The 15,799-nt window shown below is 37.6% G+C and overlaps 1 protein-coding gene across 1 annotated transcript in view; it reads right to left on the minus strand.

The window, feature by feature from the left end:
• Positions 1-15,799, minus strand: part of LOC126474517 (venom carboxylesterase-6-like) — a 55,514-nt gene that overhangs the window by 32,303 nt on the left and 7,412 nt on the right. Inside the window, exon 3 of the mRNA XM_050101987.1 lies at positions 14,507-14,706. Within this exon, the coding sequence (XP_049957944.1) occupies positions 14,507-14,706 (200 nt within the window). The remainder of the gene's footprint in view (positions 1-14,506; positions 14,707-15,799) is intronic.

Consider the following 15,799-nt stretch of genomic DNA (forward strand, 5'->3'; position numbering starts at 1 on the left):
AAAGACAAACACTTAACCAAACAAACAAGAATCATAATAAAAATAACAAACCCTGATATACAACACAACACTGCCTACCCAAACCACCTTCTAATACTGAAAGAACGACTGAATATCAGCAGATCGTCAGGACACCTAAAATTCCTATAACAACACAGTACATGTCTCTCCTTTTCCATTAATATACAACAGAGCACAATAAATGAATAAGCATGTGGGACAAAAGTAAAATTAAATCAAGCATTCCCGATTTGGTAACACTTCAAATCGTTTTATATAAGTACATGCAGTAAGTTACAAAAATAGTAGAAGAGATACAATGATTGCAATTTAAGAAATATATCTGCAAAATATCAGAACTCACTTAAAAAGTGTACCGTTTGGAAGATTTCAACAGACACATCAACGACAAGAATGTATGAGCACAAGTTTTTGTCAGAAGTTACATTTATTTTGTATTCCGTAAGTTCTATCCATTATCAATAACAGTAAGACTATGTAATAACATAGATGTAGAAAAAAACATGGACTGTTGTATACAGAATATTATTTTCTTAAAAGACCGCGAAAAGTTTTGCTAGTGTTTCCCACGCAAATATTGTCATTCGTTACCTTGTCTTGCGTTCACGACTATTCTACCTCTCTATGGTGTTCAAACTGGCATTTTAACTCGTTCTCTATGTTACTAAATCCTTCATCTTACATTACAGTTAATGACTGCACAAAATTTACGTCCTATTTCCATAGTAAGCGGTGTGCCAGGATGAATGCCTTACGTAATCACAAATGCGCAAGTGTTTACTCCTTTTGTACTTCACAAATCAAGTGTTCAAGATAAAAGGTTTGGGAAACTGGTAGCTTTACATCGCCAATGTAATCAAGGGATTTTTTAAAGGACTAACCTATGATTTACGATTGCAATCAATTTTTAATGACCTACACTCACTTATCGTGGTGACAAACGGTATCTGCCCGTCGTGTAGTCTGTAGACTAATACTCGAGGACAGCGGTACAGTTTAAAAGTATTATATCGGACTGTTATTATAGTGATTACGTTCAATGGACGTGCTTCTAACTCATGAAGATTAATTTAATTTAATTTAATTTAATTAATTAATTAATTTATTTATTGAAAGACAACACGTTTGTCATTGATTATAGAAAATAAGTTACTTCAATTCATGATTGCAATTCCAACCTATCGATCATTATCTAGTGCCACTGCAAAAGCTAAAAAATATACACAATATTAAGCAAAGGGTGTATGTACAGAGCCGCACAAACAAGCCATCAGACAGTAGTACGTTACAAAAATTATGAAAATAACATTACGTACATTTTACTTCAGCACTTGTCAGGCATTTAAAAGCTGTGTACAAAATTGTGTAAGGGTTCTCGCCGGTTTCTATTCGATTGCAATTTTGATACGTGATAACGAGGGGATACAAGTACACTCCCATGCATTTTACATTTTTAATTTCTTTTTATCTCCTGTATTTCATTCTATCTTCAGAGTGCCTTTCGTCTTGTACCGTCTACTTTAGTAGCGCATCATAACAAAGCGTAATTGATTTTCATATATTTCTCGATAACGTTTTAAGCACCTAGGAATAGTATTACTACACATACATAAGCTTTCACATAATTTAATTTAATTTCTCATATCAGAGCTTAGCAATGAGACATATCCTGTATGTACACGCTGGTGCCTTCTTATGTTTTTTCTTATTTTCTTGCACTATACTGTAGGCCGTTCCCGGACAAGCAAATTGTGCTCTCAGTATTTTTCTTTAATATTTCATTGAAGATGCAAACAAACTGATATGTAAGATTGCTGTTGCCATGTTCTACATGAGCACCCAAAACAATGTAAGGCCCTTGGGACAGATAACATACGTATTTTCATATCATTCTGTTATAAGTAAATCTTTCAATTCTGTTTTCTTGCCTCTTAAGGCTATACTATCACATAGCTGTCACGAGATGTAAAATGGTCCTTTACTGAAAAGACTAAGCTCTGACGACATGTGTACCTTCCTCCACATGGATCCTCTATCCTCTCTTCACATTCACATCCTTCCTTCCCCACATCGAACACCTCTGCACCTCTTACAGTACCGGCAAACTAGATTGTAATAAACGCACTTTCTCCACTCTTATCACCAACCTGGCATGCTGTCGCGACCTTACAAACACGTCCCACAGTCCACTCTCCATACCCTGTCCGAACGCAACTTCAACCGACTCCCTTTCCAGGATAATGAAGTCCGCTTCGATATTTATCCGTCCTTTCAGCTATAGCATTCCCCCTATCTCCATTCATGTCAGGGTTTCCCCCCTGTTTCCTTCTTCATTTCACTACCTCCTTTCCTGTTCTGACTCCAGGGCCTCGCCCACCCACGACTCATTCTTCATTTCGTCTCTCTCCGTATCCATCTTACTACCTGTCAACGGATACCATCCAGAGGCTTCTGAACTTATACGCACCATCATCCAAGTGTTTAATCTGCCCCCGAATTCTTCCCCTAGCGTAGGCCTTTCAGCTCTTTAGTGACAGTGTAGTGCTTAATTTTTACGAAAGTTGTCACTCATTTTAATTTTTAAATTATAATTTGTCCGTTTTCCTCTTTTGTATGTCCACCTGTCAGATTTTTTATTTTCCTTTTAAAACTTTAAATAATGAAAACCACTCTTTATATTTGCAATCACCTCTACATTGCATGTAAATATTTTGTAATTTTTTCATCCATACACACATTTCGTCATTTCTTTATTAATTTTTGCAAACGCTCTAGGCTGAAGAGCAAGATATTTTACCGCTGGCAGCCCACACCACGCCCATATAGAGCGAGGGGTATGAAATAACAATAACGGAAACAAGGATTATTAATCTTATCCAATGCAGATATTTTAGAACCGGTGACTGTATATAGTATTCATTACGTGCTTTAAAAGATAACTTGACATTTTACAGTATTTTTAAGTTAAAACTAAATGACCGTCTTGATTTGGATACTCTCCTGTATTATTGATCTAATGTATGATACCACCGATCGAGACGTACACGATTAGGATACACATCCAAACAATCACCACAGTCTCACGAAGGGATTGATCACGATGTCTCTTGAATGCTTTCCGTGTGTCGTGAAATCTGCTCCTTGATCCTTCGCCGTCGTTATCAGGATTGAAGGGAGTGGTGTACACTCGGTAAGTGTCCCAAATTCAGTTGTTAATGAGTGCACGTGCATCATCTAAAAATGTTGCTTTTCTGTTTCTTGTCGGTATGATAAAAACAGATTTACATTGGTATGAGGAAAACAGGTTTACATTTTCAATAAGGATTTTCTTCCTTGTTCTGTCAGTGAAATTAGAATTAGAATTTAAGTAAGATCTTCCAGAAATTGGAATTACAAGCAAGACTCTGCAGGACAGAGCTGCATTCAAAACTTTATTCGACAAGCATAACTTTGAAGCTAAATCAAGTGTTACATGTAAGAGAACACGGGCAGATGAACATAAGAAGAAGCAAAGTTAGAAGCTGAAGTGGTTTTGGGTCAAACAGAAACATCTGCAAAATAAGGTCGAAAAGAAAACACGAAGAAGTAAAATGCAAGCAAAGAAAATGAAGGAATAAATTTCAGAATAATATTCAGCCATTAGTTGGGTAATGAGGAAATTTATTTAGATTTGCCCGTTTCAGAGGATTAGATTGATCTCCAAAAGCTTAATATTGGTTTAGTAGGCGGCAGTATCTTCTTCACTGAATAATGCCATGGCACGTCAGAAATGTACATATTATATGTGATAATTGGAGACACATTGCTGCTAGCACATTTTCTCTATGTACATAAAGTGATTCGCTTACTGGAAATTATCAATCAGTTTTTATAATTATGACAAATGATGTAAACTTTACGGCATGTCATGACATTATAATTCTGTGAAAACCACTTGACATACATTAAACCAATATTAATCTGTTGAAGATGACAGATTAATTAATCTGTTGAACCTGGTAAAGCGAAATAGATTCCACAATTGAGTAACTGATGACTGAATTTTATTCTGAAATAATACCTCAACTGTCGGTTAAATAGCAGCCACCAGTAAACCGAGCGAGGTGGCACAGTGATTAGCAGGCTGGAGTCGCATTCGGGTTAATTTCCGTGAGTTCCCTAAACCACTCCAGATAAATGGTTCTGAAACGTCCCCTTAGAACAATTATACACGACTGTCCTTAAACTGACACACAATATTTTGTTAGCGCAACGCAATCTGACTTTCAAAACTCCCTACAAAAGAATGGCCCTGACTAACATTAAACTATACCTTTCACAAATCACTTACCTCACAAAAATCTTCGCTGTTCAAGCTACTGCAATACAGCGAGCGCCACTACTGCCAGCTAAATAAAAGATTCAAACTATGGAAGGCACTAACTACTGATAGGGATAGTTAGCAAATTAAAGATATTAATAGAGAACAAACAATGTATTTACCTTGATATCATCATATATAAATATAGCAGTTCATGACAAATTTCAAAACTCCGCCATCTCTCTCCCCACATCCACCACTGCTGGCGGCTCACCTCCAACTGAGCAACGCTACGCGCTGTTCACAGCCAGCTGCCTAACACTACAATGGCGAGTATTACAACAATGCAAAGCAGCCACAGACTGCATACAGCACAGCCAGTGATTTTCATACAGAGTTGGCGTTACCAAAAAAAAAAACCTAAACAGCCTACTTACATACTGAAACTTGGTTCAGAAAAACACACTGAGGAAATGTGTTCACTATCGGAGAAAGTAGCCAAACTTTCGGATCAGGTCACTAACTTATCTACAAAGGTAGATGATGATCTGAATGACACAAGACCTGTAGCCTTCACTGACACAGAAGAGTATGAACAAATTAGAAAATTCAAACAGAATCAAAATCAAATCAATACACAGTACAAAAGAGAAATCCGGGAAGTACAAGATCAGCTGACACAGGTAATACAAGAATTACGTATTTCAGAGGATACTCGCGCCCCAATATGGGAAGAGGGACACAGAAATACGGAAGAGCCACAAAATAATAACACAGGGCATTTCGGAAGTTATGAAAGAAATTGGCAATGTGCACCGAATTTTGAGATGAAACGGCCGACACGACCTAACAATGACCGATATGCGACTCGGCGACATGATGATTTTGACTATAAGCTGTTCATCACTACACGTAAATTCAAAACATTTAAGAATTCTGGCAACGACATTCATCCACAAGCATGGCTCCATCAATTCTCGCATTGTTTTCCTCCCAACTGGTCGTTAGAACACAGATTAGAATTTATGTGTGGCTACTTGGAGAATGAACCAGCTGTAAGAATGCGATCGGTAATTCACGATTGCCACAGTGAAGGAGAGTTTTACCATGCCTTCCTCTCAGCATATTGGTCTCAAGCCACACAAGATCGAGTAAAACATAGCATCATAATGATGAAACATTTCGAACAATCTGAATTTTCCAGTCTTATGAAATATTTTGAAGACATGTTGCATAAGAATCAGTATCTTTCAAACCCATACAGCCCCTCAGAACTCATCCGCATTTGCTTAATCAAACTGCCTGAACATTTACGACATATTATTTTGGCAGGACGTTGCAAAGACGACATTGAAGCATTTCAGGGACTCTTACAAGAACTGGAAATTGACACTGACAATCGGGGAACGCGGGAACAGGAAAACAATCACTACAGGTCACATCCGTCACAATTCCGTGACGACAGAAACAATAACTGGACGCAACAGGTCTATTCTTACAACGCAAATCGTGACCAAAATAGACACCACCCGTACGACAACCGTTGGCAGAGTAGTAATAATTACAGGGAAAGATCACCTCTCCGCGGTAGTGACTATCACAGAGACAATCAGAGAAACAGACAATATGGGAACCAAAATAATTATTATTACGGGAGACAGAATAACGTTAGACGCAACGGTCCAGCGCGCAGTTACGATTCAGGGAGAAATTCTCCACCACTTAACCGCCAAGAAAGAAACTACAGGAACTACCGACATGACGACAGACGATGTGATCGTAACGACAGACCTGAATTGCATCAGAACTGGCGGGATTCAAACAGAGCAGGGCCTTCTCGTCACGGTGAATTTGTAGAAGTTAGGTCTCCAAACCCCAATAACGATGTGCGCCAACAAAGAGACCATAGGCAATGACTCACACCGCTGGCTGCCACAAAACGTACTTATGAAACTGATGACGCAGCTGCCGTAGCTAGTAATTACGTAAAAATGGAAGACATTAGGGACATCTTACTTCAGGAACACGACGTAAAACTTAACAACATTGCATATCCTGTGATTCACATTACTGTAAATGACGTAAAATTTACGGCAGTACTTGACTCTGTCAGTCCCATCTCAGTAATTAGTGAAACAGCCTTTAGCAAATGCAACAAATCGAACGACTGCCCCACACTTCCGTTACGTAAGATTAAATTACAAGGTGCAATCTTTGGAAAAAGTGTAGATGTACGCCAACAAACCAACTTAGAATTATTTTGTCAAAGCCACAGCTTCTCTACGAACTTTCTTATTGTTCCATTATTGTCGACGGAAATTATATTGGGAGTAGACTTTTTGAATGAATTCAAAGCAATCTTAAACTTTCACGATGCTGAAATAAGTTTAGAGAAAGAAGGTAAGTCAATAGCTTTGAAATTTGAAGACTGGCTCTCAAACCATGATGAGGAAATTAATCGGCTTTACGTTCTGTTAGACAACAGTTCGGAATTTTCTACGGAACTAGACACTAACAATCACTCTGCAAGTACTGACAGGGATGACATCGACGGCATATTTGAAATTAATGAGTTAATTCAGAATAAAATTCAAACAATTGAGAATTGTAATGACACTGATAGGCAGGACCTTTATGAGATTTTACAAGCACATTCCACAGTTTTTACTCACAAAACAGAAACAATCAAGGGATTTCAATACCAATTTCGTGTTCGTGAGCATACTAAATTTTGTGTTAGACCATACGTAATTCCGGCGCATTATAGGGACCGTGTTAGAACAGAAATACAATCTATGCTTAATGAGGGCATTATTGAGCCTGCAGTAAGCTCATACAACAACCCATTACATGTTGTTGAGAAGAAAAATGGATCGATCAGGCTTGTTTTAGATTCGAGACAAATCAATACTATCATCATTCCTGAAACAGACAGGCCGCAGACGATGGAAGAACTTCTTCAAAATTTTAATGGTGTAAAAGTGTTGTCTTCCATTGATCTCAGATCCAGCTTTTATCAGATCGAATTTCATCCAGAATGTAGAAAATACACAGCTTTCCTTTGTTTCGGCGTTTGTTATCAGTTTCGGAAACTTCCTTTTGGTTTGAACATTTCTTCGGCAGCATTCATTCGTGGGTTAAATTCCATATTACCTGAGTTCTTAAAACGTCACATCACCTTATATGTGGACGATATTCTGATAGCAGAAGCTTCATGGGAACAACATAATCGCATCCTCAACAGTTTGTTACGTATTTTTGCAGAATCTGGAATTACAGTTAACTTGGAAAAGTCTGAATTCGGTAGGACAAAGGTGAAGTTTTTGGGACATATTATTTCTTCTGAAGGGATTCAGCCGGATCCTGAAAAGTTAGAAGCAATCAGAGCCATTCCAGTTCCATCCACAAAAAGACAAGTCCGCAGCTTTCTAGGTCTCGTAAATTTTTACCGTCGTTTTCTGAATATGCAAATTCTTGTTACACCAAAACTTTGTTCTCTCACTGGAAAAAATACTATTTGGAACTGGGACGAACAAGCACAATTGGAATTCAATTCTTTGAAAGAAGCGTTACTTCACGCGCCAATCTTAGCTCATCCAGATCTGTCACAAGATTTCTGCCTTAGAACGGATTTTTCTAAAGTCGGTCTTGGTGCCCATTTATTTCAAGAAGCCATAGAAAATGACACTACCATTCAGAAAACCATTGCTTTTGCTAGCCGAGTGCTAACAAAATCTGAAAAAAATTATTCCGTTACTGAATTAGAAGCTTTAGCTATCGTTTGGGCATTTAACAAGTTCCGTTTCTTTCTTTCTGGTAAGCACGTAAAAGTATACAGTGATCATCGTGCATTACAATTTCTTATGTCTTCAAAATTAAATCATGACAGGTTAAAACGTTGGGCATTGTTTCTGCAGGAATTCCACTTTACAATAGTCTACATTCCCGGCAACGAGAACATTGTTGCGGACGCGCTGTCACGCGCACCGGCTGGGCTTGAGAAAAGTAACACAGAAGGCAACCTCGAGAAAAATTTCAGTATTCTTTACATTCAGAAAGTCGCCTTTGAAAACTTCATCACCACATCTTTAAAGGACATTGCTCATGAACAAGATAAAGATCCGATTTGGAAAGACATCAAAAGTAAATGGCATGAAAAGACATACACTCAGATTCGGCGTTATTACCTGGTTAGAAACAACATACTCTTCAAACGCTGCACTGTTGATGACAAGCTATGGGTACTTTGCATTCCAGACGATTTTGTTCATAAGCTCATTTGGTACATTCATTTCAGCTACGCACATTTTGGTCCACGAAAATGTTATCATATTCTTCGAACGACTTGTTATTTTAACAATGTGGAAAAGCGAATTCGAAGAGTCTTGTCTATTTGTAAACTTTGTCAAAAGGCGAAACCATCTACTATCTCACATCGTGCTCCGTTGTTTCCTATTATTCCTTCTAAATTAAAAGAATTTGCTGCTGTTGATCTCTTGGGACCCCTTGTCAGAACATCCAATGGATTTTCGTACGTTCTAGTCGCTGTTGAACTTACTTCAAAATTTGTTTCTTTCACTCCGTTACGTAAAGCCACTGGACGATCTGTATCCAACGCCTTTGTTAAAAATTTCTTACGTGAAGTTGGCCACGTTGCTAAAGTCATTTCAAATAACGGACTGCAATTTAGATCTGCTGTTTGGTCACGCACGCTTCGGAATCATAAAATCAAACCTGTTTTTATTTCATTGTACTCACCACATTGCAACCCGTCTGAAAGGATTATGAAAGAAATCAATAAGCTTTGCAGACTTTATTGTCACAGAAAGCATCAACATTGGGACAGATATTTACACTTATTTCAAAATGTGCTGAATCAAATGCCTCATGATTCCACTGCTTTACCACCTATTCTTGTACTGAAGAATGAAGAACCACCGAACAGAATCAGAGAGCTTGTACCTTTCCCGAATACACGTAAACTTCGACACAAAGACATAATTGATTTGGCTCTTAAAAATATAAAATCTGCAGCAGACAAAAGGAGAAAACTACACGGTAAAGCAAATGCAAAGAAATTGTATATTGGTCAGAAGGTTCTCATTAAAGCTCATTCATTGTCACATAAGAAGAAACACTTGAGTCACAAATTCTTTCTAGTTTACAATGGACCTTACAGAATCCGACGTATACCACATGATAATTGCGTTGAAGTTGAAACTCTGCGTACTAGGAAGAGTAAAGGTTTACACCACATTTCACATGTAAAACAGTTTATTGAAAGATAAGCTGCTTTTTAACTTTGTCTTTGCCATAAAACTTTTCACTTCACATTTCTAGTATGCTTTGTCAGCTTTAAGAAACTGTTAACATGCAACAATGTTTGAAGTTAAATATCCAGTCTAGAACCTAGGGAACATTTTAAAACAGAAATTACGAATGCATTGTTATAGTGTACAGACGACACAATGTTGTATTTGTACATTCTTGCTTGTTAGTTGCACGATTACGTAACGACTACCATGCTTACATACTTAGGACACATACTGGTACTGCTAATGAGATTTTAATGCAACATTTTGATTTACTTGAAAATACATTCTGGGTTTAATGTACTTTCTGTGAGATACCAGACGAAACAGTGGTTAGTTTAAGTGACAACTACACAGTTTTATCACGACGCTACTAATGAGTGACAATTTACAATGTTGCTTTTGCGGTGTATCTGTTTTATATCTGCACAGTTTTTCTGAATTCTTCTGGAAATCAAAACATGCTTTATTAGTAACTTTTGTGGTATAGCTACAAGGAGATAGCCTTTTCCATAGCACAACAATACGTTACAGCACAGTACTTTCATCATCACAACAATAAGCGTAATAACTAAGATATCTCTACGCAAAGCATTTCACTTTTGTTTATCATGAGGTAAGTACATTGGCTTCTGCAGAACTTAGCTTTCGGAGGAAAATAACTACGACACTTCCACAGAGATTATCTTACAACAAGATGCACATTTAGCGCTACAGGACACGCATTTCGGTGATTAATTTTGTACTTAAAACATTTACTTTTAAAGATTTTAGAATTACAAAGAAAGTTTTCCGTGATACATTTCATTCCATTGCTGTAATCTGTAACACCTGAGGGTATAATTACATTAATCCTCAGAGGGGTACATGCTTACTTTGTGTACCATGTGTGTGGCAACCACAAGGAACCCTAGCTAATATGGTATTTGCTTATACAACTTTACACATCGGTACCATATTTCTCTAACACACAAATTACACAGCTATCTGATCATTTAACTGAGAGATAAACATTTTTTTACTACATCAGTGACACATGTTTACGCAATACACAGTTGGGTAACTTCACACTTATGAAACTGTATTTTGTCTGTACTTTGTAAACTGTTCATATTTTTTCGGAATCATTGTGATACTATGAGAGCTTTGAATGATGTATTTGGTAAGGGAGCATGATTTTAAAGTACGTTTGAGGTAGATGACACTATTGAAATGAGCAGAGAATTTTTTTTAGGTTTTGAAATTATTGCAGAAAGCTACGACGTTTTTGAGATTTGACTGAGGTGTTATGATGATATTATTACGACGACGATGTGTATTATACTGTTGAGGTATGTTTATGATTAATAAGATCATGATACCGTATATGAGGAGTTTGATTATGCTACGTATTTCTTATGATGAAATACTGAAGAAGTGTCGACGAATAAGGTAAGGAATAATGAGTAGTGATTAGGGACTCTGATTTGTGAAAAAGGTTGTTGGAAACCAAAATCGTACTTTAAGAGTTATGAAATGTGCGAAAATTTTTTGGACACTGTTATATTTATAGGGTTTTGTTTCTACAGATTTGCAACGCTAATTCTTGACCTGTGAAATATTTTTATGTGAGACTGTCACTGTAGCGGAAACTGCTGTCGTAAATATTTCCATAAGAAAGTTAAGTGACCACCTGCACGTAATGCGTCGCGGGCACCCACCTGGGCGACAGCCGCCCGAAAACAAAAGCCATTAGCCTTTCAGGGGCACAGGTAGAAAAAAAAAGGGGGGGCCATTATAATGACAAGTGTCTTTCTACGAGAGTTGAGAGCTACTGACTTACGAAATGCCACATGACTATTGAATGATATTTTTATGCTTTGGTTTGCGTAATTGCTTATTTCATTTGACATCTGTTTTCCAGCTGTGGTGCAGCATTGGTTTCATAAAATAAAATTAAATGCATTTGCTAATGTGAACACTTTCTGTCAACAGATCTATTAAATAATAATTTTATGATCCACATTCTTTAAAAAAGGAGCACTTGGAAAGGAAAGAACAATAAGAAGGAACTAGTAACAGTAACACAAAATTTTCTTTTCAAGTACATGGTAATATTTTTTTTACAATAAGTTGTTGTGGTGCACCACTTTAATTACTTAGACATTAAGATGTGATTATAGATTTCCCTTATCTGCATTGTTATCTTTAATGTACTATTTTTCCTGCTTGAGCTATGTCATGTTTAGATATAAGCTGCTGTTTGCCAGCCATAGTGTTACTGAATTTAACTTTGTGTTACTCTGCTAAGCCAGTTTTACTACTCATTTATTTTTCTTGTTGCTGCACATTGGCTCATATTAGTTGTAATGTTGCATTGCTTGGTAATTTAGATTTACTGTAGCTTGCTTTGCAAATTTCCATTTTTTTGTCATTGCTGTTTGTGTTAATTGTTTTGTGCTGCTGCATTGCCTCATCCCTTAGTTTAGCATCTGAGCTCAGTAGATTTAAGTTAGCTTAAGAGGGAGTAGCCTATAAGAGAATGAGTTGCGATGAATTTGAAGAAATGCACTGAGAGGCTATACGAAAAAAAGTACAGAAAACAGGTTTAGGTAGGATTTTCTTGGAAATAAATGTTGAGGTAAGAAATGTGTGAACATATAAATACAGAAAGCATGCTTAGATAGAATTTTTTTGTTGGAAACAAAGGATGAAATAAGAGGAAAGATATATGAAGTTTTGGGTTGGACTGCAGTACCACATGTTACACTGAAAACGAACCCTGTCCTTTCCTACTGGTGTTATCCCACTATATGTTTGTGTACCCTTGTGTATTTGTTTTCTTCCTGTCTCTGTGTACTGTTTCATAGAACTTTTTTCTCTTCTAATACTAAGTTACATTCACTACGATGAGGAATACTGTTATCCTCAAATACAATTGGCATTAATAATGTGTTATTTACTTTGTAAAGATGTTTAGACATTATTTACTCTGTTTTGTGTTAATGCTCATGTGTGAAGTTGATGTTTCGAAAGTTATTCTGATCTTTTATCTATGTACTCATGTCATAATTCCTGTAATACTGATGTATATGTTTATTTCTATTCTTTTGTAAAGCCCCTATTACTACAAATGTTATCTGTATTATTATGTTTTTAGTGATGTATTTTGTACCTTTGTAATTGTATTCTCATGTTATAAAATTGTAATTGACACAAGTTCATCTTATTATAATACTTGTAAGTTACATTTCACTGCACACGTTTCTGTTGGTCATAGTATATGGATAATATGTGAGAAGTAGGGACTGTTAGTGTTTGCACGTGTGTTAATAATTCAGCAAGGGACTGGATAACAGCATTGCTGGTTCTAAGGACAATTCCAAAAACTTTGTGAGTGCACAAGTGGTGGTTATGGACTTGCTATATTATCGACAAGACTCTTCAATGGTGATTGTGCACCTGCACAGTCACAACAGATGGCTGCTGGCTGTCTCTACAAGGACTACAGTGGGTCTGCATCTTTGATGACCCACCAATACCATTATTTCTACAAGGATTACAGTGGGTCTACACCTTTGCTGACTCACCAATACGATTATTTCTACAAGGACTGCAGTGGGTCTGCACCTCTGGTGGCCCAACAATACCGTAATCTCTACCAGGACTACAGTGGATCTGCTCTGTGATGACCTACCCACCAATACTCTTCAAAACTTCGACTGACTGCGCTGTGGGTTTGCTCTGTTGTGGCCCACTACCTGTCAGCATGTCAAGAGTCAGCACTGTCTTTCCGATGGAAGGACACTACTTCTTCAAGACTGCATGGAAATCCACTACTTCTGTGTGCAATTTCTTTTACTAATGAGACTTTGTGAAAAAAAACCTGTAATTACTGTTATAATGAATGATCAGGACTATCTTTATGGACTGTGAGAAAATTTTAGCTTTTGACCAACATTGTATCAATAAGTGTGTGCATTTGATTTCTTTGTTATTGTAATTATGAAAAAATTTTTCAAATCTGTATTGGCCACTGCCCAAACCAATTTGTAAAATTTTTTGTGGGGAGCATGGGGGCTATGTAAGTAGGCTGTTTAGGTTTTTTTATTGGTAACGCCAACTCTGTATGAAAATCACTGGCTGTGCTGTGTGCAGTCTGTAGCTGCTTTGCATTGTTGTAATACTCGCCATTGTAGTGTTAGGCAGCTGGCTGTGAACAGCGTGTAGCGTTGCTCAGTTGGAGGTGAGCCGCCAGCAGTGGTGGATGTGGGGAGAGAGATGGCGGAGTTTTGAAATTTGTCATGAACTGCTATATTTATATATGATGATATCAAGGTAAATACATTGTTTGTTCTCTATTAATATCTTTAATTTGCTAACTATCCCTATCAGTAGTTAGTGCCTTCCATAGTTTGAATCTTTTATTTAGCTGGCAGTAGTGGCGCTCGCTGTATTGCAGTAGCTTGAAAAGCGAAGATTTTTGTGAGGTAAGTGATTTGTGAAAGGTATAGTTTAATGTTAGTCAGGGCCATTCTTTTGTAGGGAATTTTGAAAGTCAGATTGCGTTGCGCTAACAAAATATTGTGTGTCAGTTTAAGGACAGTCGTGTATAATTGTTCTAAGGGGACGTTTCAGTTCCTCTGAAATAATTTGAGCTTGTGCTCCGCCTCTAGTGACTTCAATGTAGATGGAACGCTAAACCCTAATCTTTCTTCGTTCATTTCAGCTACGAATAAAATCATGAACTAATACACTTAGAAGAAACGAGATATCAAACACATAACTGTCCAGGCATCAAGGTTCTTTTTATTTCATTATTTACACCTAATACTTGGCCTGAAATGGGAATAGGTGTAAATCGTGCGTATAACAGATTGTGGCATACACGTACCTCGTCCGTTGTGAGAAGTGCGTCGTCCACCAGTAAGTCTGAGGCGTTGACAGAGCGCAGGTAATCTACGAGCTCCTGGGAGTCCTCCGTCTCCAGCCCCAGCGCGGCGCCCAGCCTGAAGGCGTGGTAGCGGGCGTCCCTCGTCCCAGAGATCGAGGCCACCAGAGTGCCGCTCTCGTCGATGACCCTCGAGAAGAGGCCTGCAGCGAGAGAGAAAATATCACACTCGAGGGCAGATTTCTCCTCGTGCACTGCCTGCTCTTACGGCGTAGGGTAGACGCACAGATATCTTGCGATACCCAGAAGCGGTAATTATATGTGGAATCGACATCCTGTCGTTGAGGTCTCGCTATAGTGATAACTCAGAAGGCTATGGTACCATTTCTGATGATATTAATATTCTGCAGGTCATCTAAAGCTTTTAATTGCGACAGTTGAAAACGTAACTCAGCTCTCCTATATACAAAACAATACTGATCTGGACGCAGAAGACAGCAAATTTTGTACGAAACGGCACATTGGTTCAATCAATATCTCTTGCTATTTTATTCAGGTTCACTTCGTCTTCTTAATGTTTCTGCTGGATAAGAAATCGTCATCAGGAACTGGCCAGCTTAGTTACTGATCGAAAGGAAATGGAGCGAATGTGAACGGAATTTTTCTCTTTCTTTTCAGTTTGCATGTGATATTACAGAAGACTGTTCGACTTTAGATGTGCAGTTGGGTATCATTCACAATGATATTCGTTGGAACGCACTTAAAGTAATGAGGAACCATCAAATGTACAGGAAATAGCCAGTACCTAATGGAAAATGAAAATATATGTACCTCTAAATATGCACGAATGCTGTCTCTTTCGTCATTGTGAAATATGGAAGTGAATCTCCAAGTAACTGTAACATAAACATCTCTACTATTTTTCTACGGAATTAATCTTAATCAGAGAATGGTACGAGAGATCTACATTTACTTTAAGGAACGTTTTAATAGCCAGTATCGCAATCATTATTGTTTATTCCTGACGACGAGTTTCTACAGTTAAGACTGTCATTTTCTGATCTTCAAAAAACCTGTTGCAATATGCATTGCTCCATTATACCTGTATGACAAACGCCATGTCGATATTGTAGTTGACAGTTTAAAATAAGTTTATCGCAAATATGAACAATAAGTGCTTTTTAACGGCATTTTTTATTTGTGATAAACCTGATTTTATTTTAACAAACCTGTGTGAAACGTGCTACATACTATCTATCCACACTAATGTCGACACTGTGTGTGTGTGTGTGTGTG

The sequence above is a fragment of the Schistocerca serialis genome, chromosome 4 (assembly GCF_023864345.2).
Source record: "Schistocerca serialis cubense isolate TAMUIC-IGC-003099 chromosome 4, iqSchSeri2.2, whole genome shotgun sequence".
Classification (NCBI taxonomy): Eukaryota; Metazoa; Arthropoda; class Insecta; order Orthoptera; family Acrididae; genus Schistocerca; species Schistocerca serialis.